This window comes from Lonchura striata, chromosome 6 (assembly GCF_046129695.1).
Source record: "Lonchura striata isolate bLonStr1 chromosome 6, bLonStr1.mat, whole genome shotgun sequence".
In the NCBI taxonomy this organism is placed as follows: Eukaryota; Metazoa; Chordata; class Aves; order Passeriformes; family Estrildidae; genus Lonchura; species Lonchura striata.
The window spans coordinates 22252125-22277979 of record NC_134608.1 but is presented as its reverse complement, the minus strand read 5'-3'; the positions used below and the strand labels follow the sequence as shown (position 1 = coordinate 22277979).

The following is a 25855-nucleotide window of genomic DNA, read 5'->3' as shown; positions in this document are numbered from 1 at the left end:
GTAGGGGGGAGGAGAAGGGAGGAGGAAATGAGATGCAGGAACAGTAAATAGAAAATGCTTAGTCAGCAACCGTTACTGCAACATTAAAGGTGAAATGTAAATAGGCACAGTGCCAAGATTTAAGTAAGTTTGATAACACCATCGTCATCTTACTACATATAAGTGAAAATGTGCATACAAGTGCCACAATTATCACAACGAACTGCAGACTCTTGGTATAATGGAGACCTTTAAAAAGCCAACACGGCTTGTGCATACTGCCTAAGCTTAGAGAAAAATAAAACTTGCTACTCAAGAAGTATTAATATCAATTGAATTTATTACAATTTACTAAGCTCCAAGGCACATTACAGTGTTCTGTTAACTACAGAAATGTATAAAGGACAAACAGAGCATGTTTCTCATGTACAGCATTTTGCTCTACTGTTCAAAAGCATCCGTGCATCAATAAAAGCAAAAACAAAAAACACATGAAGATTAAAAAAACGTTCAGATCAATAGAAACAAAATGAAACATTTTCCTTACAAACTTGCAACAAAAAAACACCCTCCCCCCACAGCCACCCCACCGTTTTGCAAAAAAAAAAAACAAAAAAAACAAACAAAAAAAAACCAAAAACGAAAAAAAAGGTGAAAGACTAACACTCAGGGCTTGTAAAACGTAAGCTGTCACCATTTTTGTAGCAATTTTTTAGGCATCAACACTGGCCTTGGCAAAAAAATTTTTTTTTTTGTCTTTTGTGTTTTTCTTCTTCTTTCAGAGAAGTGCATACATTTACAAAAATACACACCAGCAGCAGGTAATCGCTAAGGGCTATTAACTGTGTACCTAGCCAACACACTGCCAAAGAAATGAGAACAGGTATTATGTAGTAACCAAACAATATTATATTCTGTTTAACAAAAACCAGCTCTATCCTTCAAATGAAGAAGAGTACATACCTTTGTTTCAAAATATAGAAACATACGACGAAAATAATGTCTATACATAAGACTAACTTTTGCAGTTTGTTATATTCACAATTCTACATCTTCAGGAGTCTGAAGGGATTGGATTTCTTACTCAAGGGTCTCTCTCCTTTTTCACTTTAACGTCCCCAGCTAAAATGGTCGCGATCTCGCCCTGCATAAATGCCCAAGGCACATTGGAACCGACTAGGGGGCATTTCTCTCCACTGGGGCAGTAGACTTCACCAGTCGCCCCTTGGGCCTTGATGCTTTCTCTGGAACAAGGGAAGCAGAACTTGTGGCTGGGCACAGAGGGGCACTGAACAAAGTGGGTGTCCTCCAAGCGTTCGTGGCAAATGGTGCAGCACAGGGGCCCACTGTTGGCCATGGGGGAGTCCGGAATGTTTTGCGGGTGCACTTGGTCCATGGCGGGGTGGGTGCTGGGGGGAGGAGGGGCCACTTGCAGGTTCATGTCCCCGTTACGGGAGGCCAGACGGCGCTGGCCCGGCACCGAGGCCGGCGACACGGGGCTGCTGCTGTTCCTGCGGGTGGACGTGGTGGAGTGCACCGAGCTGCCGTCCTTGGGCGAGTGGGCATTGCCCAGCGTGTCGGCCACCGACATGAGGGCGGCCATGGGGGACTGTCCGTTCTGGGGGGCGGACTCGGGTGGCGTGGTCCGGTTGGAGTGAGGCCCGAGGGGCGGCGGCGGCGGGGGACCCCCGCCATGCACCGCCCCGAAGCCCCCGGCCGACATGGTGAGCTTGAGCGCTTCGCTCTGACTGGCCATCCACTGCTGGCGCTGCTGCTCGTCGCTGAGCTTCAGAGCCCCCTCGGCCGAATCCGAGGGTTCAGGAGAAGCTTTCCTCTTGCGCATCGCTCCGCCGCCGCCGCCGCCGCCGCCACCGCCAGGTCCCCTAGAGGCGGCGGCCGTGCCCTGCGCCCCGCCGGCCCCGGCCCCCGGCCGCGGGAGACTCACCAGCGCCGTGGGCAGCATGGGGCAGCTGGCGTCCAGGTAGGGCTGCGGCAGCATGTCGGCGCCCACCAGCTCCTTGAAGAAGCGCACAGACTCGGGCAGCAGGTCCCCCAGGAGCCGCCAGTCGCCAGAGCCGTGCTTCTTCTCGTACTCCAGGTACTTGAAGCCCGAGGAGAGGCCGCGGCCGAAGTCCTTCATACAGTCCTGGTACATCTGCTTGGCCACGCCGGAGGCGCTGGAGAAGACGGTGCCGGAGCCGCTAGGGTACTCGATGAAGAGCTTCAGTTCATAGTCCATGCCCGGCTTGGAGACGGCGTCGAAGGCAAAGACGCGGCCCAGCAGGGCGTGATCCTTCTTGAAGCGCACCTCGTAGGGGGTGCAGCCGGCCAGGGTGAGCAGCGTGTCCCTCACGATCTTGGGCTTGCTGGCCCACTCCTCGGCGCGATTCCGCAAACTCTCGCTAAGCTCGGCCAGCGCCTCCGCGTTGCGCTGCTTCTCCTTCAGCTCCCGCTCTTGGTCACTGCTGGATACCGAGCCCGGCCGCTTACCGCAGGCCTCGGAGGACGAGCCGCCGCCTCCCCCGGCACCGCCGCCGCAGGTGCCCCCCTGGGAAGAGGCGGAGGGAGCGGGGGGACCCCCGCCGCCGCGGCCGCTCAGGCCCCCGTGCGGCGGAGGCAGCGCCACGCCGGAGGCAGCGGGGCCGTTCAGCAACGTCTGCGGCAGCAGGTTCGGGGGCACGTTCATCTGAGCGCCGGCAGCCCCCGGGGGCAGGCCAGACACGAGCCCCCCGTGCGCCCCGCGACGGGAGGAGGAAGAGGAGGAGGAGGAGTTGGGGCTCTGCCGGTTCAGCTCCGGTGGCCCGTCCTCAGGCTGCTTGGGGAAGCCATTGGGGCCTCCCAGTCCGTTGGGCAGGCGGGCGCCATGGCTGCTGCCCAGGCTGCCCGGCGGCGGCGGGTACTCGAAGCGGCTGCGCTGCTCCGCCGCGGCGGCGCTGAGCCCGTAGCGGTCCAGGCTGGACTGGGTCAGCCCCGCCGAGGCCGCCTTGGAGGTGGCATCCACATGGTTAAGCTGCTGCTGGGCCGCCGCCGCCGCCGCTTCTTTGGCGGAGAGCGTCACTGCCTTTACGCCGACCGGCGGCGGGGGGCCCGGGGAGCGACCGTCCTGGAAGCAGCCGTGCGCCCGTTTCAACTGCCGGGCCGTCTCGATCACGAACTCGATGCGGTCGGCGCCCTCATAATTAACGCAGCCCCGGCAGACGGGCTCCGTGAAGTCCCAGATCATGGCCCAGGGCATGCGGGGCAGATCGCATAGGTAGCATGACTGCCTCCGCGACGAGGACACCTGCGCGGCGGACATGGTGCTGCTGGCTGGGGAGCTGCTGCCGCTGCCGCCGGGGTAGGGGCTGGCTTAGTCTTCCCCCCCGGGCTGCACGGAGGGAGGGGTGGCTCTCCGTACCTGATCCTGTTGCCCCTTTCAGCAAGGGGGATCGTCCGCTTTTAGTTCGCTCCTGCTGCCGGAGATGGCTTCTTCTACCTGTGGTCCTGTCGCTGCTGCCCTGGTGGGGTGGGAAACGATTCCACTGCTCCTCCGGGGGGTTGGCTGGGTGGGGGTCGCTTTCTAGCCGCTTCTGTTTCCCTGCGCTCTCTAGCTCTCCGCTTGCTGCTGCTCCTCCTCCGGGAGGAGGCGGAGGTGCACGGAGGAAGATTGGGGGGGGGGGGGGGGGTCACCTTCCACCCGCCACAGCTGCCTCGTGAGCTTGCAGTTCGGTACGTGCCGATCCACCGCCGTGAGCAAGATAGGGGCACCCACACGGAGCTGTTCGGTCCCGACAGCGGCGGCTTCCCTGAGGGCTGGCGGAGCTGTGGCAGTCCGGGAAGCAGCAGCGGCGGCGGCAGCGGCGTGGCGAGCGGCGCCGCCTGCTCCTCACTCACATCCTCGCCGCTACTCGCAGTCCGAGCGCGGGGTGCTGCGCGCCGCCGCGTGTGGCTGCGCGCCCCCTCCGCCGCGCCGCGCTCCCCCCGCGCCGCGACGCCCCTCCCCTTCTCCGCGCCGTGCTCCCGGCTCGGCTGCACCCGGGCGGGGCCCCGCGTCACCGCCGAGCGCCCGCGCCCCGCTCCCCTCCCCCCGGCCGCCGGCGCGGAGCCCACTTGTTGCGCGGGGCGCGCATGCCCGGCGCGCTGCCCGCGCCCTCCCCGGCGCGGCCGCAGCTGGAGCGCGGCGGGGCGCGGGCAGCCTGCGCTGCCGGCTATGTTTGGAAACTTGAACACCAGATCGCGCCTTCACCCTCCTCCCCGGCCGCGCTGCCGACCCCCCGCCGCAGCACCGCGGTCAGGGCGCGCATGCACAGTCGTCGTCGTGGTGGTGGGTGGTGGTGGGGCTGGTGTTTTTTTTTTTTTTTTTTGGTTGGTTGGTTGGTTTTTTTCCCTGACTGCGCTTTCTAAGTTCAGATGTCTCGCTTTCGGGATTTTGTAAACCCGCGGTTCGTCCCGCTTTACTTCCGTGACGGCTGCGCGGCTTTCTGCCACCGCGACTGTCGGTGGGATTCCCGTGCGCTCCGGCTGCTGAGGCAAATGGGGGATCCCGCCTTAATATCCGATTTCGTGTTTCTCTTTCAGTGATCCCAGTGACAGGATGACACAGTTTATGTAAGCTTGTGACTGCATCAGAAGCTCTTCCACTTTTGATTTGTTTAAACCAGCCATGTTTGCCAAGTGTTTAAGGTTGGGCTGGGAAAGATAGTGCTGTGGATTGCTCAAGGGTGTAGGAGAGGCCAGGCAGGTGAGTGAGTAATCTCTGTGATCTCATCTCGCTAATGTAAAGGGACATAGGATTTCCCCGGCGTTGTGAGAACACACGGCTTTTTTTTTTTTTTTCCTTCTATTTCTCCCTTTAAATAGCTAGCTAATATTTGCATGACACTGTTAACAGTCAAATTACTTAAAACAACCTCGGTTCATGCAAATAAGACAAGAATTCATTTCACCGGGAGGAAAACAAAATACACCCCCCCGAAGCTTTCCTTCTCCCGCCCGCGATCCCCGAAGTTGCCCGCTCCCCGCCCGGCCCCGCGGCCACGCCGATGCCCGTGCTGGCCAGGAAGGGCTCAGCAGAACCCGCTTTTGCGGGCTCGTTGCAGTCGGCAGCTGTTCTTGCAAACATCGACATCGCTGTCTGCGTCCAAAGAATAATAAAGTGTCACTGCGAGGACGCGGTTCGGCCGGGACCCGGTGCGGGCGGCCACCGGCATCGCGTCACTGGCGCGCAGCCGGCCGCGCGGTGCCCGCGGAGACAGCGCGCAGCGGGGGGGCCGGGGGGAGCAGTCGCACGCTCGGCGAACGCGGAACCTCTCCCAGCTGGGCTGTGTTGGGTGGATTTCTTTCTTTCAGTATCTCTTCCTGATTCCTTTGTTGCTAGAAACGCCGAAATCCCCGTCCATTGCAGGTTTCCCTCTGTGCTTTAAAAGGACTTAAGTGTTTCTATGGCGGGGTGCCACGGCTCCCTTACACCGGCACGCTCAGCAGCCATGCAGCACCAACGGGGAAAGACATCTTCTATTCGATTAATAACGTTTTGGAATTCACATGACAAAAAAACCCCTTCCTTTAAATATTTAATTTCATATCACCAATATGTGCCATTTCCATTTTTAGTTGTCCAAAGCATTTTATATGTATCTGGTTCTAGTCTATAAAACTGGCAAATGAGTCTGATTATATGTGTGTGGAATTATTTTATAGGGAAAGCTTAATGAAATGCACACATTGAAGTTACAGAAATGGTAGGACCAGATAAAATACAGTTAGAAAATAAATTGTGACAAAGTGACTCATTTTCAGGGGAAGCTTGTAGAAGCAGTAAGCAGAGATAGAAAAGTATTTGAATTATGTGAGCCTCTTGTATGCAAATTGGCTGAAGAAGATGCGCTAAAGGGAAGTGGATTTCACACTTTAAAATTTCACACCTAAACTGTGGACATTACAGAAGCTTCACAGAAGTATGGCAGATGAAAGCTGGTCAAAGTAAAATCTTTGCTTCCAGCCACAGTGATTTAGTGATGGCTGCAGGATTTCTATATTAACATGTCTTTACTTCACTAAATAAGCATGTGTTCCCTCTGATTCATACTGGAATGTCAGCTCCTTTCCTATCCTTTTGCTGCCTCACATTGATCTTCATACGAGGAGCAGAACTGGGTTGTGGTCAACCTCTGCTCAAAAAACTCGAGTTTCCCTTCATGCCGCATGTCTTAAGAATGCAGAACTGCAGCATATCCTGACTGTATTTCAGTCCCCGGGTTACACATGACATGTGCTTGAACTACCCCTCACCCTGGATCCTCGATCCACTGAATCCTCCTGCAAGAAAGCCCTTTTTTGGTAAACTCACCTCACAGGAACAAACTTCTTGGCTCACAAGAGCAGTCTTTATAGTGGGTGTAAATAATAATCACCTTAGATATAATCTAGTCTTAGAAAACCATTTACAGGTGCTGTCAACTGTCTTTATAGTTTGTGAATAGAAAAAGAGAGAGATTAGCATCTGTGACCCGACTGCCTTTACTCTTACTTGCAGGATACACAGTTGCGGAAATATGTTTGTCTTTCCGTAATGATTAAACTTTGATTTAAACTTTGGTCATGGGCACGTACTGTACCATTACGCAAGCAGCACTTAAGGATGAAGTGTCAGCATAGCAACAATATGGCCAGCAGCAGCAGTGATCTCTGCAAAGCTGATTGATGAAGAGAACTGCAATGTAAATGCAAATAAATGCCACGCTGTGGCACCTTCACAGGGAACGACTTGTCAGTATCAATCTAATCTGGGTAGGGGAAAATAGATTAAACGGTAGCAATGTAACAAGCTTCCCTATCTATGGCAACACTGTCCTTGCAAGGGTAGCAGCAAGCTTTCCCGCTCACCTGCCTTTTCTCTTTGCCATGCAAGTGACGGGGCAGGAGCCGTCTTGCTGAATTTATACTAAACATGCCTGGTGTTTACGTAGCTCTGAAATAATCCAGGAATTAATATTACTTTTGGAGGAAGCAAAGAGGAAGCCCAAACAATTGATCCATTCAGATGTCTAATCTGGCTCACTGAAAGAAAGAAGCGAACAAATAAAAAACAGCATAAGAACTTCCCAAACAGTAGATTCTTTAGGGCAATGAAGGGGAGTGCAAGGAGTAACGGAGCTGCGGCTGCAAGCAATTGCTACCCAGCTACTGTTTTCTGTGCAGGAACACAAGTCAGCACTGTGGATGCAGCATTAAGGATTCCACAGGAATTGCCCAAAGTTTATCACCTTCCAGTATTCTCAAGGGACAAGGACTATAATTTTCACAATCAGAAGTGAAATCTACTAATTCCATCCTTTCAGTCCTAGGATAAATACTGACATCTGATAACCCCTTTCCCTTTATTCCTATTACCATCTTTTTATTTGAAACTACACACATGCACATATGGGTCTGTGTAACAATAAAACAGCAGGTGAAGCATCAATTTAAATGAAGGAATCAAAATGATCATACAAAATACAGTGTGCAGGAGCTGGCCACTACCTTTCCTAGAGCAATCAGCAGGTATGGAAAGCAGAGGGTGCAACACACCATGAAGGACAAAGCAACAAAACCCAGGTGGCCTGGCTGCACACCAGGCACTGCTCCGTGCCACTCCCAGACATGAGGTCCCAAAACACGGCGGTTACTGTAGATCTGGATGAGAGAGGAGTACTGCAGATTATCGATCAGCTGTCCAGTGTTAATTATGCAGAATATAGGACAGCCCCAAAGTTTGCAAGCGATAATAATTAGGAGCCCATGATCTCAGCAACTTGGGAATGAACAGTCTGGTCTGGCTCTAAACGTTCACAGCCTGGGAATATGTTTAACTCTTTCCTGCTTGCTTTAAGAAGTTTTGGCACTGATCACTGCAGCTATGAGAGCAGCTGGCTCTTCTGCAGGCACTTACAGAAATGGCTCTTTCTTTACTGATCAAAACAGCAGCTACAGCTGGAAAAAAATACAAGTATGAGAAGGGTAGCGCACTCCAGAAAGTGTAATTTACATGGATTTACCTCAGAATAGCAAATAAAATCCGTCACAATCAAATGACTGGCTTCAAAACAATGCAGAGATTAGCAGTGAACAGAGCACTTGGTGGTAAAGAGAGTGTGTTCAGCAAATCAAAACACAAACACTTCAGGAAGAAGTTGCATAATTTTGTCAAATTAAAAGTTAAACAACATTGTCTTCTACTAGAAGCTGCCAGGAAGTGTCAAAACACTCAGTTACAAAGAATAGGAGTAGTTACATGTTTCTGTTTATCATTTCAGTTCTCATCTCATTATAATTCTGTTTTTTTCCTACTATTTTTCAGGTAGTGAGCCTTGCTGACATACAGAGTTTATTGTGTTTCCACCTAGGAACTCTTCTTAAGACACGTCTCTTAACGGACGTTGCTTCTCGTTTCCTCTGTTTTTCCCGGTCCCATTTCCACATGGGCGCAGGAGCGCGGAGCCGAGGGCACGGCGGGGCGGAGGCTCCCCAGGGCCCCCGGCGCAGCCTCTCGCTCCTGCCTCGGCAAGCACTGAGAGGGGGTCCCTCTTTGAGAGCCACCCCACACCGATTTTCCTACAGCTGTCTTCAAGTTTTGAAAACCTGCCTGGGAGCCTAGATTTCCACACATTAACTTTTGCCAAATCTTACAGTGCAAAATAAGACACCTATAATTAATTCTGCTCACTCTGCAAGGGACTAACGACTGGGCAGTGTGTTTTAGGCTGGGATATGCAGAGCTGGGGCCTCTGCTGTTGTTATTTTTACATTTTCCTGGACTGTTTTCATCTTACATCCTGTGGACGTAGTAAATAATCAACAACAATGAATCAACTGAATCGGTACATTTTTAAAGCTATTCCCACTGAGAGCCACTTGCACTTTCGTGACAGTTAAGAATCTGCCAAACATTAGCTTAGTTACCAGCAAGACAGGCTCCTCCCTCCCTTCACCCCATACACAGATTGTTTATCAAAACGTGCTGCCAAGAAAAATATCCCTGCTTTTGGCCTCCACCAGTGATTAATAACACTTGAGAACTGAACAAAACTGTACTGTGTTTTCCAAAAAATGAGGGAGGTGGGAAAGGGGGGAAGAAAAGAAAAGAAAAGAAAAAAGAAAAGAAAAGAAAAGAAACAAAAGAAAAGAAAAGAAAAGAAAAGAAAAGAAAAGAAAAGAAAAGAAAAGAAAAGAAAAGAAAAGAAAAGAAAAGAAAAGAAAAGAAAAATAAGAAAAAATATTCTGACACTATTTTAAGTTATTTCACTCAGCATTACCTCCTTTTCCTCTCTAACTAGGCCATCTGAAAAGACCAAACCCGCTTTTTCTCCACGACCATGTTGCAAGTGCTGATTAATATTGTTATTGAAAGAAGGATGATATGGACAGAGGATAATGGTGAGAATAGAAGGGGGGGGGGGGGTAGTTTCTTTTATTAGCACATATCAAGATGAGCCATGAGGCGAAACCAAGAGAAAAAAAAAAAGATCATTTACTTTCCTTACAAAGACTGTTGGTAAAATTCCTAAGGGAGACTAAGTGCCAAAATTAACTGTCTTGGTGTATTACTTTTAGACACTACTGCCTGGGTGAATTAAGTCAAATCTTCAAGCAGCAGCCAAAGATAGCTGCAAGGTGAAAAAGAGGCTCTACATTTCCTTGGTTTTTTGGTGAAACTCACAAATTTGTGGAGATTGTCTTTGCTCCAGGGTTTTTCATCTCTCTCTCTTTCTCTCTCTCTCTCTCTCTCTCTCTCTCTCACTCTCACTCTCTTTCTCTCTCTCTTTTGCCTTCTGGGCTATTTTTACTATTTTATTTTATATTTGGCATTATAAATGTGTTTTGTAATGGGAAGGCAAGGTAAGAAACAAGCAATTGTTTAGAAAAAGAGAAAAGTTAAAAAAAAAGAGAATACAGCCTCACATACCATATCTATTTATGTGTATACATACACATAAGATATACTTATGTATGTAAGTAATATCAGGTATTTTTCATTACTCTGTTCTCCAAAAAACATTATTTAGTAAAAGATAATAAACAGCTCTTGAACAGTGGGATATAGACTAGTGAAAACAGTTTACTGAAATTAATGATGCTGGATTGAACCAAACCTTCCTCCCTTTGGAATTAGTGCCAGACATAGTTTTCCTGAACCCTGTCCAACTGCCTGAGCGACAGACAATTTTCATTCTATTTGTGCTAAAGGCTTATGACTAGTGCTGGAAAATGAAGCCCTTGCCCTTGATCTCAGTGCAGATTAAAAAAAAAAAAAAAAAAAAGGAGAACTGTGCCAATTTGTTTCCTCTGCCAGTAGAAGCCCTTGTGCTCTGGGTAATGCAAAACAATAAAAAGTTCACATGAAGACTCTCCACTGAAAGGAAACCCACCAAGAGCCATGTATCTCTGCTATACTCATCAGCCAGCTTCCGAGATTCTCACAATGTCATCAAAATGCAGAGGGTAAGGGCAAAAAATAGTTACCAGCCAGTAATACTGTCTTATTTTTCTTTTTCACATCTAATTGCTATGCATTTGATAATGACTGCTAAAAACACTCCACTGTAAATAACCATCCTCTCCCTTTTGCTAACACTAATCTTTCCATTTTCAGGTACTGCATGTAGATTTAGGGCTGTGCAGCCCCTGTTGTCTGAGCTAATTCTATTTCCAAGGGATGAAATACACATTTGACATACACCCCCCTAGTTATAAACAGTGGCTATACCGTAGTGCTGTCAGCCAGTTAATCTCTGATTGCTTTTTCCTGGATTATTAATAAAATTAGAATCCCAAGCAGAAGGCGTTTGCTTTCATTGTACAGTCTGCACTTGTGACATGGTACATGTGGAAAATTTTGAGTGCACTGCAGTGAATGGTCTGGGGGTTAGTTTTTAGCTTCCGCTAAGTACCTGGCAGGCTGCCATGCTGAAGGATTCTGGGAACTGAAAGGCTCCCAAGTACAAACTGCCAGCATTAAGCAGTCCTGACAGCTCTGCTCCTTCCACACTTGGCAGCAGTTCAAAGTGCTCTTTCATTTGAAAGGCTGGAAGGCTGCCATGTGCAATGCAGATTTGCTGTGCCTGCTCTCATAAGGAACTGATAAATGCCGTTGCTGTTGCCATGGGGACAGGAGGCTATCAGAATGGCCTTGTGATCTGCAGCCTCTCAGCTCTGCAGGTTTGGGTTTGGGGTTTTTTTAGGGTTTTGGGGTTTTTTTGTTGGGTTGTTTTTTTCGTGTGTGTGGGTTTTTGTTATTTTTTTTTTTTTCTGAGATGGTGAAAAAAAATGTTCTAGAGAAGGTTAACTCTTGAAGGACAGGAAGCGCTGATTTGAAAGGACAGGGTGAGCCTCTGTGCGTGGCTCCTCTGAAGTGCTGGGAACAAGATTAACACATACCTGCCAACTGTCCCTATTCCGGAAGGAGTGGCCCCAGGGCTTTTTGGTTTGAGGCTTGTTTTTTGTTTTGGGTTGTTTTTGTTTGGTTGGTTGTTGTTTTGTTTTGTTCTGTTTTTCTTTTCTTTTGGTTTTTTTTTTTTTTTTTTTTTTTTTTTTTTTTTTTTTTTTTTTTTGAAAGCCAGGAGGGTGGGAAGGAGGGAGGAAGTGAGAAGTAAGGACCTCCTTCTCCCCACTCAGTCCCTTTAGATTCCTCTTCTAGCTCAGGATCTCCCAACATAATTAAAAATATATCCTTTTTCTTCCCCTCACTATCCCCACATAGGGTTTTCAGATGCTGTGGAAAAGAATTAATTTACCACTGGATGTTGTAGCATGCCTGATGTCTTTGGCTCTCACTAACATCAGTGGATTAACATCAGCTTGCAGGATTAGACCCATTACGTGCACTCCACGTGTGGTTAGTATGAATAAAAAGAATGAACAGTGTGATACAAGACTGCATGTTTAAGAGCAATCTTAGTGATGATGCAAGTCCTGAGAGTGAATTTGAGCTTGTCCTAGTTCCCAAGATTAAAATAAACACACCTTTGAGCTATGCACTGTTTGAGTATGTGTATAGATGAGAATGCATATCTACTTCTGTAAAGGTGTAGAGAAAAATATAGGCAGCAAATATTTTAGTCAGAATTTATACTCATTTCCCTATGTTGCCTTTTTTTTTTTTTTTTGGTTGTCTTTCACATTGTTTCTTTCCATCTCTGCTACAGCAATAGATCTGTCTTCCCTAAAGACATTTTGCTGCAGAGCAGTAAACTGAATCCTGTTTAACCAAGGCGAAGTCTGAGCATGACATCATAGCAGGGAACAATGGAGTGCATCACTGCTCTCCCTGACCACACGGCAAACTTAGGGCAGCATTTAAAAATATCAATATGGGCATGTTTACATGCTCATGTAAAATGCAATATGCATTCAGATAGTGGCATAAAACACTAGGAAAGACAAAGCACTGGGGGAATCTTTTTTGTGTACTCAAGTGTTAACAGTCTGAGAGCTTTGTTCAAACCTGGGCAAAAAAGTCAATCACCCCCATGTGAACAAATCCTCCCTTTTGTCTCTAATCATGGATCTCTGCCTTTCAGAACTGTATACATCTATCTTCCCAATATATGTGAACAGTGTTATATGAAATGACGTATTAAAACAGAATGTCAAGCCATATTCAACAGATAATCTGATTAACCACCTGCTGGTTAACCTGTAGCTTTTTTAAATAAACACCACCACTCTTACTTATTTGACTTTCACTCCACTTCGGTTTTACTTATTTTTTTACTGTATTCAGTTTTAAAGCTTTTCGGTTTTGTGTTAATCAAAGATTTGAATGAAGAAAGTAGTCATTTGAAAAACATACAAGAGAGAATTTTTAAGGAGTAACAGAGAAATATATGCTGTGTGTGTGTACACACACATACCCACACACTCCCTCTACCTTTTCTAAATTCTCTTTTCTTTTATATTTTCAAGCAAATTAAAGCATATTTGATTATGAGTTTTGTATCTGACATTAGATTCTGATGGTTAAAACTATCAGCATATTCAAATCAAAATAAAAGTTACTTATATACATTTACGAAGCAATTTCAAAATTACAAACAAGGCTTTATTTCACAAGTCTTTGCACCACAATGAGCTAGGCCAAAGGAAATATTTCTTCCTGATTGCTTGGGATTATTATTTTTTAAAAAATAAATTAATAAATGTGAAGTTAATTGTAATTCTACTGTAATATCTTTACCTGATTCTCTCTGGGTTCTTGCCTATGGTTGTCATGGTAATTTGATAATTCTGGCTTGTTCTCTACACACTCTGTTTGTCTCACTGGATTTCCTGATTATTCAGAAAATTCTTTTAAAAAATCCTCCTGTCTCTCTCCCTCTGCCCCCATTCTGACTCAATCCTGCTTTTTTCATTCATTTAGCATAGAGGAATGTGTACTATTTTGCTACTAATCTGCTAGGGTGAAGCTGTTTGCTCCACTTACCCGAAAATGGAGATAATGAGCATACATACTAGAGCTCTTCTTAAATTATCTTCCATAGTCTATGATAGGGGATAGATAGGAAATGTGGAAAGATAACTGCATATAGATTTCTTGTAGAGTACTTGGATCTTAATCCTATAGATATTATTTAGGGTTTAACTGCTGCATTTCTGACAGCAGAAACATGTATTCAACTGTTGCCTTTTCAAATGTGACAGATACATTTGTACCTAGAGCAAGAGTCAGAATATATTCTCTCTTTATGACAGAGTGGAAGCAATATTTTTATTCAGGGGTTCAAGTGACAATTTATGCCACAAAACACAAACTGATCATGCTCTGAATGCACCAGTAAAGAAAAATGCAAACAGCTAAGTAATATTTAGCTCAGGTGTGTATTTACAAAAGGTTTATGTCATTGATATGTGCATATTTTAAAAGCACTCGGCATTAAATTATGTATACAAATATATATGTACATATTATAGATGTATACATAATATATATGTATGAAGGTACATAAAATTGCTTTTTTGGGAGCTGGGGTTCTCCCCCAGGCAGTACAGGATATTGTGATAAAAGCATGGAATATCATTTGTACCTATGGTTACTTTGAATAATTTGCTTGAATATTACATCTCATGTTAATACCTTTCATAGTCCTTGTACATTTAGTATCTACACTCTTCAGGAAAGGGTATATATTTTATTTTGCTGGTCAGTACCTCATACAACTACAGCCTGAAATCATAAGAATCTCAAATAATTATTTCAAGGCAAGTAATTCACCATCATTATGAGTAATTACTGAAACTATGGCCCAATTTATTACAATTTTGACACAGTAATTTCCACTTTACAGTGTCTTTACAATGCATCAATGGAATTTGCAGTCCCTCTGAATTAAAACTATCTAGTATCAACTAGAAGAACCTGTATCAATGAAGGCTACAAATTCTTCTGTGTGGCCTCCTTTGCTTACTTCTTCTCTTTCTTGTATGTAAAGCACATTTGGGATTCAAGTCCTTTTGATGGCAACATGCTGTGGAATCTGCTAAACTCAGTAAGTAGTCAGTCCAGTTGTGACAGCCCCTCTATCACAACCTATTGCCATAATCTAGGACATCAGTGACATTATCTCACAGTCTGCGACATCACTCTGTGAATCACAAGACTAGTAAAGGTTGATGTTGGTGTCACAGGTGGTATTTGTCATGTGAGTGCAATGTTCACACTCAACTGTGAAAATGCTGTTAAAATAACCCCGTGTACCTATAAATTTATTTGGATTTTTTTCAACTGTACAAATCCTATCTTCTTCTTACTTTGATTTTCAAATTTTTATTGTCAGTAAAATAAAAATGACATATTTTATTCAATTCCTATGTAATGTAATAAAGCAGCAATGAACACATTTTTTTTTACATGCTAAAAACCACCTATCTCTGCTACTGAGCAGAAAAGGGTTCAGTAAATCACATGTAGGATATCTAATGTTAAAATGTTCTTAAATTTACTTTGAATTCCTATTTATTAATTTATTTCTACAATGTAAACACTGTAGAAACTCGATAGACCATACACTTCATACTTAGCACAAAAAATTGTGCCCCCTCATTTCTGAAAAGAAGACTGAGCAGAGCAATGGTGTATTTTACATTCTGCTAACACCTAATTATTTTTAGTAAACATATCCAGTAGCATTTATTATTTGCGCAATCACAAATATTTACAAAGAAAATACAGTCTTCAAAGCAACCTACATGAAGATTTTTTTTTATTTTTCTAGAATGTTGTTTGTTTTCATACCTGCTAATTGTTAAAAGTCAGTAATCTGTAGTGATCTTACTTTTATTTGTGTAAATTAGTAGTCTTGCTGCACAAATTATGAAGGCTTTGCCACACAAGTGTACCAGGCTCAGCTATTTCATTTAAAAGTCAGTGTGCTCCAGTCCATTTTTTTATTACTGTTATCTTTAGTTCTGTGAAGCCTTGGAACATTTCCCAGTCTGGATCTACAGAAAGTTTCCCAGGAAAATGTATAAAGAGCCTGTGTTCTGCTTTACTCTGCAGTGCCTATGTGCTTTTAGTGAGCTAGGTCTTTGAAGACACAGCCTATGCATGGAGTCCAGTCAGGCCGAAAAATTTAGCAATTGAGATATTTTACAATCCAAAAATCTCTTTTAAACAAAGGTGTGGTTTAGCAGGACTGGCTGCTTCTGACCTCTTTCAGCCTCTTATTATTGCAGCTGCTATGATGTAAGGCTGAGTATGGTAAAGCTAAAGTAGCTGAGGCTCAGGGAGAAATGCTGAGAACAGCTGTTTTACTGTAAACATTAACAAGGGTTTGAGTTCATTTGCAAGCTGGGAGCATTCACAGTTTCTGCACAAATACTTCGGGAATTTGTTGTAGATGTTCACAGCACACACAAAAAAATTATCCCTTCTATACATTACTGCAGCTTTGAAAGAAGCAAATCCTCTACAGAGAGATGCATTCCATTAAAATCAACAGGGAATTTTTCACATTAATACACAGCTTCACACAGACGAGACAGACATACACACAGGGAAAGAAGCAATATTTATCTGCTTTAGTTATTTCTAAAGCTCCTATCACATTAGTATCTAAGTGCCAATTAGATACCAAAAATACCCAGTTGTAGCAGACACTTATGTCTGCTGATTATTATAGAGCTACAAACAGAATTCTATCCAAGAGGGCAGAGAGGGATTTGAATGCTTTCCCCCTAGCTTGATGCTGCAATTAATGGATATTATGAAACAAATTTCAGATCTAATTTCCTTCATTACATTCTTGAGGCTGCTTTATTCTAAAGCAAATGAAAAGTCTCAGACAAAGTGACCTTTGCAGGGAGCAGGGGACATTCAGTGACATCACATACATCTGCATATGCACACACAGGCATACAGAAGGCCAGATCCTCCAGACACTGAAAGCTGTATTTTTGCCACATTATCACTGCAATGGAGTCTGTGAGGCAGCTCAGCCAGCTACTTGCACATCAGCCAATGCAGATGTGACAAAGCCTCAGCTGGTTTGCAGCCACTGCAGAGACTGCAATGGCTCGCCCATTCCTGAGTCCTTGTGAAGGCACACAGTTTAGAAATGGCTGGGCCAAGCCTATTTCTCATGGATTACTAGCTACCAGAGTAATTTATTTGGTATAGTGGTAGCTCCTGCAAAATTCAGTAGCTCTGCTGGTGTTACAGTTTGCACAAGGGACCACGCTGGCAGGGAGACAGCCCTGGGATGATGTAAGGATGGCTTAAAGCTGCATTTTCACCACCCTCTCTAAAGCCTGCCAAGAACTGTTTGGCCAAAGCTTGGAGCCTGGGCAACAGTCCCTACTTACAGACTCCTTCTAGAAACTCCCCATATTAAATATAAAGCTATATAAATCCTCACTATCTTCTTCATTTGCTACTATTACAGTTCACAGCTAAGTAGCATAAACTCTGCTGAGCCCTTTGATAAAAGACCAAGGCAAACTTGGAATCCAGAAAGGCTTGTTAAAATTCATCACTTCATCGTAAAGTTGTGCCCATGCTGGTGGATATGGAACCCTTCAAAAAAGAAATAAAACTACCAATTGGACAAGCGATCTTTTTTAGGTTCCCAGGACATTTCCCACAAATCTGAAAGTACTGAATTTAGTATATCTCTAGAATTCAAAGCTAGTTAACTATATTATGTTCTTAGACTGTTTGTGTTTATGCAGGATAATGGGAGGTTTTTGGTGTCTGTCCTATTTTATAGTGTTAATGTTATATAGTGTAATAGTTAGTGAAACAGCTACCGTCTCCTCCTCCAGAGTGGCTGTGTTTCTTCAGATCATTATTTGTTTTTATAGTTTGGGATAAAACAACATAAAACTCTGTCTACGTGGTACAGCTGCAAATAATGCTTCTCTTGCATCCCTGTATATAGAAGAAAATAAAAATATTCTGGGTGTCATTTCTTCCTGACCCCAGGTATCTTTAAATCTTCAATTAGAGTTTCACCATCCATGTGTGACAATGGAGGCTTTGAAATGCACCGGGAAATATATCTCTCTTTTTTCCTTCCTTCCATCCTTCCCTCTGACAAGATTTCAGACCTCTGGAATCACATCTGTTGTGAGTTACCTTTCTCTAGTCATACTTCTTTATTGTACAAATGTTCAAAAAAATACTCAGTTTGCCTAGATCTTGTAACCAAAACAAGGCCCCAGCCTATCCTCTTCCACTGCCCATGCCTATAATTTCTTCTCAAACTGAATGCTGAATGGGGATAAAGCCAGCATACTATTATGTTTGGAACCGGGTTCAATCCAGGAAAATGATACAAGTGAACCTGGGAAATATGCTGCAGCTTGAGAAAATAATAAAGCATGTCAGAGTGCTCATATGTAACTGGAGATGGAGGAGTTGCTTCCAGAACAGGGACTGGAAAGGACATACTGGCACCTGTGTAATTTGTGAACCACTGAAGTCAAATTCTTTCCTCTGTGTCTTGGCAAGCCCAGTGATCAGATGAGATGCTGTGGCCTGGCCAAAAGAGAGAAGGCTCTGGCACTACAGAAAACTCTTCTATAGCCAATTTTTCCTGTGCCAGTACCTCTTCTCACCACCTCAAAAATGCTTCCTGAAGCACCAGCCCAAGCTCACTTTCTGCAACTCAATGAAACATCTGTCACCACCACTAGAAACATTGAAAGTGTGATGAGGACCTTACAGCACTGGGCCAGCAAAGAATAGCCCTGCTCAAGGCTGGCAGCACACATTCAGGCTGCTTTATCAAGGCATGGTGATTCTGAAGGGCACTGAATGCTCTTTGCCAAAGCTTTCTGAGAAAACTAGGTCCAAAAGTGTTGGTGTTATATTGAAATTCCTATTAAACATCCCTGTAAGTTGAAACATTTGGTCTTGTTGTCTGTTCCCATTTACTAATCTCACCTAGGACCCTTCTTGCTTACAAAAGTGCAAGATACACACAGCTGTCCACCAGAAAGCAGATGAAACCAACAAATTATCTCCCAAAACTAGGCTACACTGTTTCTCCTCTGTTAAAAATAGGACTGTTAAGGTATTTAGATACCTGAGAGAGGTTGACCTCTATGCAAAAAATTCAATGCTATTGATTCACAATCCAAATTATAAATACTTAAAAAAAAAATTCACCCATTCCTTGATTCATCAGAAATAAAACCTCATTTCTTAAATAAGTGTATTTGAAAATCAGTCTGCCACTTCTGGCCCGCACTGCTATCCTGCAACTCATGTGTCACCACCATAACCCATTTCCAAATGTTCTTCATACCAGTGAGACACCTCTGGTCATGACAAACTGCACATATATCCCTTCCTAGTGCTCCCTTTCAGAATGTTTCAGAACTGGTTCTCCAAACCAGTCAGGTTTAAGGAAATCACTGCAAAACCGTAGAAGTTTAGGTCAGAAACTGAATCCCCAAAAAGCCAATCATATTGCTCACATTGCTTACATGAATGTTCTAGTTAAAAAAAGGGGGGTGAGGAATGGGTGGAGTAGGGAAAGATTCCTGTGATTTTCCTCAGACATTTTTCAAAGTCAGTTTTTCTCCACATATAATCCAAAACTTCATCTGTAAGGATGTGTATTTATTCAAATCCAGGCAGTGTTTGGGGGAACTGCAAAAAACATCAAACTGTATCACAAATATTTTTTATTAGAAAAACAACTCCAATCTTGCTTGTTATCTGAAAACAGGCATAGTCAAGCTTCTGTAATGGGAAAATGGCTGCATTCTGTAACAGGTCTAAACAAAAATGCACCCTAGTCAAGGATAGCTTTTCATTTTAAAACTATCCAGAAGAGCCAAAGGAATAATGGAGCACTTGTAAGAAGGAATACAAAAGACTCATCAGTGCCAAATACACCAGGAAGGGAAATATCATGGAGATTGTGAATCTCTGAAACAGACTTCCGAGGTGATAGTCTGAGGATCAGGTCCAATATGGGAATTAGTTATACAGAACTTCAACCCCACAGTGCCAAAGTGAAAGGAACTGGGTTCCTAGAGGGGACTTCAGAACCTCCTGTTCCGTGTCTAGATTTCCTATATAGAGCATGGGAAAAAATTAGGCATCTCTGAGTATGATATTCAAAACATCTGTTTCTGTATTTTATCCAGTGACTATTTATATGAAATACTTAAGAAGCAGGCCAGGAAGAGAATCTAAGGCTTTATCAGACGGGTGCCTTAACCAGAACAGTCATGCTTTCTCTTACACTTTCTCTACTCCCTGTGACCCCCCCTTCTCTTTCTCTGGACCAATGAACTTAAATTATTTTCTGCAGCATGGCACAGTTTCAATAGGAAGGGTGGAGACTGCCTGCCTCTAAAACAGCCTGCAATCTGGTGGTCAGGCTGCTCTCCTGGGACATGTGAGTCGGAGTCTCCTCACGCACAGAACATTCCTGTGCTCAGAGACAGGAAACAGTGAGGGTGCACTTGAGAACTCACCTTTTTTTTTTTTTTTTTTTTTTTTTTTTTTTTTTTTTGTAAGTTGTAGCTGCTATGATACAGATAATAAAAGGAAATATTCAACAATAAACATGAGAATTAACAACACATATAGACATCTTTAATCTTTGAGAGTCCAGAACAAACAATGGACTATGCTGAAGCAACTTTGCCCTTTAGACTTAGCAGAAGCACCCAAGAATACAGAAACGGGCTTTGCTGTACTTTTTAAAATGTTGTAATACATGTTTTTTTGTGAGCTAGATCAACTCTGTAGGCTGAGTCAGAAGAAAATTCTGCTTGCACAGTATCCTTTTCTGTCCACTCTGTGAAGATTCACTGATACCATTTCAGCTTTTACCTTCTTCAGCTCCTTCTGCTCTTCTTGAACAAAACTCCAGCAGTTGTATTTAAGCACTGTGCAGGATCTCAGAGGGGTCTTATCCACAGGTATGTACATTTGAACCACATGCTTCCTATGAGTCTGTAATCTTCTAGGGCATCATGCAAGCAACAGTGCTCAAGACACAAAGAAAGCTACTTCAGCTTGTTACTAAAAGTTCAGGAAAGAGCTTGAAAGAAGCAGAAAATAAAGGATGTTGGATTTTGTCCCAGACAGTAAGAATTAATAATCTGACTTTCATCAGCATACCATGGGATCTACTGTAGCTAAAGCTATGGCCAGTTCACTGCCAGGTTGTCGGTTTCACATGGATTTGACAGTTTTGCAGGTTGATCCACTTTGAATCTACTTTAATTCCTACTCTATTTAAACAAAAGAAAAAGAGGAAGAATTTCTCAGTCTGCACAGCACAGCTCCTGCTGGCAGAACTCCATAGAGCTCATAATCTAGTAGGAAGGGAACTTTCCAGAAAATGGATAGCTCTTTTTCCAGCCAAAGCAACACTTGCTGTTCAGATAATGACAACCAGTCAGTCCCAGGCTGTCTCTGTGCTGCAACCAGCCAGGAGTCTTAGCAGTGCAGGTCCTATTTCCAGGGCTACTACATCATCCCTCCAGCTTCTGCACTTACATGAGATGTAGCTATGATGGCCCCTTGCGGTGCCCTCATTTGAGTCAGCCTTTCTGTGCCAATTGCTGTGAATTAGCAGACCTTGTATACTGAAGGAACACGAGCCAAATCTATCTGAGTTTCTAGTTTTTGGACTCAGGAAGTTTATGTAATGCAGGAAGTTATGGTTCCCAAGTCCTTTCCATAAATAGTGTCTTTGGTGAGCATTTTGCTCCTCTATGACTCAATCGAATCACGGGCAGTTAGACTGTCCGTAAATAACATGTCTGTATTTAAATGTTTTGCAGAACATGGGCCTAAGTAGATGTATTCAAAGATAAAAAGATTCATAAAATTATGGATTGGGAAAATTTGTGCATATCTTAAAATAAGAACTAGTGATATTTTTCTGATAGCTTCAACAACATTCTACACCAATTCCTTCTTTTTCCTATTTAAATGTAAAGACTTGTGAAATATGTGCTTTTACTTTAGAGTTTGCTTAATTTTTGATTTTGTATTTTTTTGCCATACAAACATGTGTGGTTTTCAATGTTATGCATTCAGGATGATCAGTTTTGGCTATGATGAAGGAGGACTACCTTTAAAAGACCTCTCTTTACAGACAGAAAATCTCTAGCACATGACAGGGGAGAAAACTGAATGTCATCTGTTCTGTATCAGCCAAGATTACATCCTAAAACCTTAGCATGTATTATTTTTTTCCTGACTCACACAAATTCCTACTGCTGTATCTTATTATGGCTTTAAATATTTTGAATAATGTAGATGTTGAATACCACTCAGTTTGTCTCTCACAAGCAAACACACATACACACATATATGCAGTAATATATTCTCACCCTTGTAATTATGAGCCTTTATCATAGCAATGGCTGCACTGGGAAAACATATTCTCATTGCATCTTTGTTAGACATGTCATTTTTATATACCTGAGCATGTGATATGGGCTGCACACACTATTCTAATCTGAGGACCTTTTGAGAAGACAAGATGTGCACACACTATCTGAGCATACACTGAATAAGCAGATAAGAACAACAGCACAAGAGCTATGCTCTGGCTCTTCCTCTCAGTAGCACCATCCCTGCAGCATGTGTTCCACTCACTCATTTGTGGCACATAGCCTGTGTGTATGCAAACACGACTTCAGCCAGCACTGTCCATCATCTTCTGCTTTGCAATTTTGATACATACACATGGTGCCTCTTGCTGCAACTTCTGCTTCTGCTGCTATTGGTTTGGATAGAATCAGACTTTGAGGAACTAACTTGGACACAGTAGGATGGGACACAAGGGTTCTCAATGACTAGAGTTTGGGGCTGCAGGACTCTCCCTCACCCTAGACAAAGGGAACTGTTCTGTTCAGAACAGAACACCCCTGCTACTTACCATCTAGCATACTCCTATAGCACAGCCTATCAAATACACACCTCTCCAGCAAATGGAGGATGGGAGAAGATAAGGATGCAGTGGAGGACTGCTTCACATTCTACAGAAAGAGGATGGACAGTGACTCCACCACTTTAGATACGGAGTCACTCTGTGCAAACAGTTGGAGCCTGCCCAGCACGATGATGGGCTTTGTCCTCATCTCCATTAGCACAGAGATCTGTTCACAAAGCCTGAACATTCCTGACTCCTGCAACCAGCTTTGCAGTGGCAGAAAAATTAATTGTAAGCTGGTCAGCTCAAATGTGCTCAGGTCCACCATATCCAAATCATGTTGCCCTGAGACTTGTCATGGTTTGACACTGGCCAAGTGCCAGGCACCCATGAAAGCTGGTCATTCACTCTCCCCTGCTACAGCTGGACAGAGGAGAGAAAAATTTAACAAAGGGTTCATGAGTGGAGATAAGGACCAGGACAAAACACTCCAAGGGCAAAACAGGCTCAGCTTGGAATTACAAAGTGAGTTTATTACTAACAAAACCAGAGGAGGATAATGAGAAGTAAAACAAGCCCTTAAAAACACCTTTTCTTCCTGCAACTCCTCCCTGCTTCCAACTGACAGTGTAGGTGGTGGGGGCCTTGGTCACTTTGTCACTCAAGGTTTGCTTTCACCACTAAGGAGAGAAGTCCTTCTCCTGAGAGGCTGTGGGGTCCCTCCCACAGGAGACAGTTCTCTGTGAACTTTTCCGACATGGCTCCAGTCTCATGCGCAGCAGTTCTCCCAAAACTGCTGCAACATGAGTCCCTCCCATGGGCAGACAGTCCCCCCAAAACTGCTGTGGCATGGGTCACTCTTCCATGGGGTGCAGTTTTCCAAGTACAGGCTGCTACAGCCTGGAAGCAAGGGCCCTCTCTCTCCACGGGGTCTCCAACTGGATCACAGCCTCCTCCAGGCATCCACCCACTCCGGCACGGGCACCTCCTCCATAGGCTGCAGATGGATCTCTGCATCCCCTGTGGACCCATGGGCTGCAGAAGGACAGCTGCTTCACCACAGTCTTCACCATGGTCTTCAGGGGAATCTTGGCTCCTGAGCTTGGAGCACCTCCTCCTGCTCCTTTACTGACCTTGGTGTCTCCTTGTTGTTTCCCGCACATATTCTCACCTCCCCCTCTTGTCTGGATGGAATTAAAACTGTGCCACTACTTTTATTTTTATTTGTTCTTAAATATATAATCACAGAGCATTATAATCATCTCTAAGTGACCCCGCCCTGGCCAGCAGTATGGCCATCTTCAGAGCCATCAGGGATTGGCTCTACCAGACATGACGGAAGCTTCTAGGAGCTTCTTAAAGAAGCCACCTCTGTGGCCCACTTCCACTACCAAAAACTGGGCCATGTAAAACCAACACAAGACCATAAGACAGTTACCCAGAAAGTATGCTCAGAGGGAAAGGGGGCAAGGGATTATCTAATTGTACGTGGTGCAGAGGACCTTCAACAAAGTTATTCAGAAGAGATTTCACTTCCTGACCTATAGAACCTTGCTGAGTACAAGGAAGAACACAAGGACATCATGACACAATGTAAACACTGAACATGAGATTCCTGTATTTTCTGCATTAGGATATTGATTACAGTTTGATCAGTGCTATCTATCTTGTGCTCTCCTGGTCATGCTGTCCTACCAGACAGGGAGGCAAACATGAGTATTTCATCAAGTACTAAACTCCTGATGGGTAGAGAATAAATGAGCTTTCGATCAACACATCAAGGTTACCATGTCCTCCAAAACTTCTACACTGGGGCCCACGAGAGCCTTTCCATTCAGAATGGATACTGCAAGTAGAGTCCTACTTAGCAACATCTTAAAAGCACCAGGGCAGGCAGTGAGTCTAGCTTCCCAATGGGGAGACAAGTCAGTAAATTTTGCAACAGAACTCATAGCATGCTCAGAAAGTGCAAATGTGTGAGTAAATGGCCACCACCAGTGGTCATTTCTCTTCCCCATTTCTTGTAGCCACTATTTTCACTCCTTGATTTCCCTCATGACCCAGCCCTTCAGCCTCTCATGAGTGATGTCTTATTCTCCAGGAATGTCCATGGGCTCCAGCCCCTAAAAGGAAGCCAAGACCGAATTAGTGTGATTTTCCAGTGTTTATGGCCATTTGGTGGGAGCTCTCTCCTACTGCTAGAAAATCTTTTCTCCTGTCAATGCAATGTCCCTGTGGGCACTCTAGGGAGTTTCTCCCTCTACACAAGATGCCTATTTTGGCACAAACACAAAGTTCAGGAAGGTGAGGGGAATATAACATAAAGAAAGTGCTAGAACCTAAAAATTCTGAAAAACATAAAAGGCCACACTATTGTAGGGCAGTATTCATTTTACAATTACCTCATTACTCTGCAAAGAAAGCCCAAAGAGAGCAATAAATTATTTATCCTCAGCAAACAAATAATTGAGGATTTGGGCACTAATAAGAATATAGCAAAGGTTTGGGAGAGAGTAATGTAAAGACTTATTAACATGACAAACAGGGACAGAAATACCTTTACATTTTGCTATCTGTCCTCCCATCAATTCCTGCTTCTCACTGCCCACCAGCAAGACACCAAGTTTTGCAAGGAAGCATCTGCACTTGCAAGGCTAAGATGCTTGTCAGGATATCTCTGGAGACCTGAAACTTGATAATGTCTAGAACAGATTGAAACTTTACTGTTTGCCTATAAATCAAAGCAAGATTTCTTCCTGCTCCAAGACCTATTAGAGTCCCCTTTAGTAGAAAACCTTAGCATAAATTAAGTTTGTATTTTGTAAAGATGGGTGAGGGCTGAGGAGATCAGCATGAACCAGGGGTTCATGGTATACAGATACACACAAAATAGAATAGGGCATCTCTAATTTTAGTGCAGTCTTGTAAACTATGCTCTTGCCTCGGTCAAGTAACCTATAATGTCCCGGGTTAAGCCTAGTACTTCTCAAAAATACCATTAAATGTCCAGATCTTCCTTTCCAAACATTAACTGGTAGATTTTTCATTTCTGATATAGTAGTGCTGTGTTGATACAGCTAGAAAATTAATAATACTTCTAATTAGTGGGGATATATGGTAACTATATTAAATTAGAACTTCTGATCTAAGACAGAACAGAAGTTAGTATTTTGTTCAAAATTTAGAACTCACCTAATATGGGTAATAATACCATATACTGCAACAGAGTTTCCAATTAGCTTTTTATAAAAAGAAGGAGTTACTACTATATCTATTTTTAAAACACAGTTATTTTAATGTCTTTGAATAAATTGACAATAAAACAGTTAATGATGAATAGCACTACATAAATGCTAGTGAACTACAGAAGACAGAAACTGATAGAAATAGCAAGATAAAATGATTCCATTTGACACTTGCCATATGTGGATTTGTTTCCAGCCAACTACCAAAATAAGCAAATTGTTTTGTTATGAGACTATGCTTCATACAAAGGTCTTCAGAAATGT

At 44.0% G+C, this 25855-nt stretch overlaps 1 protein-coding gene and 2 long non-coding RNA genes across 3 annotated transcripts in view; 2 read left to right on the top strand and 1 right to left on the bottom strand.

Moving 5' to 3' along the window:
* Positions 1–299: 299 nt before the first annotated feature.
* IRF2BPL (interferon regulatory factor 2 binding protein like) lies at positions 300–3636 on the bottom strand. Its single transcript, XM_021542812.3, has one exon. It carries the CDS (start codon positions 3275–3277, stop codon positions 1064–1066), a length of 2214 nt encoding a protein of 737 aa, XP_021398487.1. The 5' UTR covers positions 3278–3636; the 3' UTR covers positions 300–1063.
* Positions 3637–10356: 6720 nt separating this feature from the next.
* Positions 10357–25855, top strand: part of LOC116183724 (uncharacterized) — a 34922-nt gene continuing 19423 nt past the window's right edge. Inside the window, exon 1 of the long non-coding RNA XR_004148401.2 lies at positions 10357–10440. This is a non-coding gene — a long non-coding RNA (uncharacterized LOC116183724). The remainder of the gene's footprint in view (positions 10441–25855) is intronic.
* Positions 11072–12670, top strand: LOC144246475 (uncharacterized). The gene is made up of 2 exons (XR_013340152.1): positions 11072–11157; positions 11699–12670. It is a non-coding gene; the product is annotated as an uncharacterized LOC144246475 (long non-coding RNA).

Excerpts from the sequence above, each read along its gene's own strand:
- IRF2BPL (XM_021542812.3), bottom strand. The coding sequence starts at position 3,277 with ATGTCCGCCGCGCAGGTGTCCTCGTCGCGGAGGCAGTCATGCTACCTA.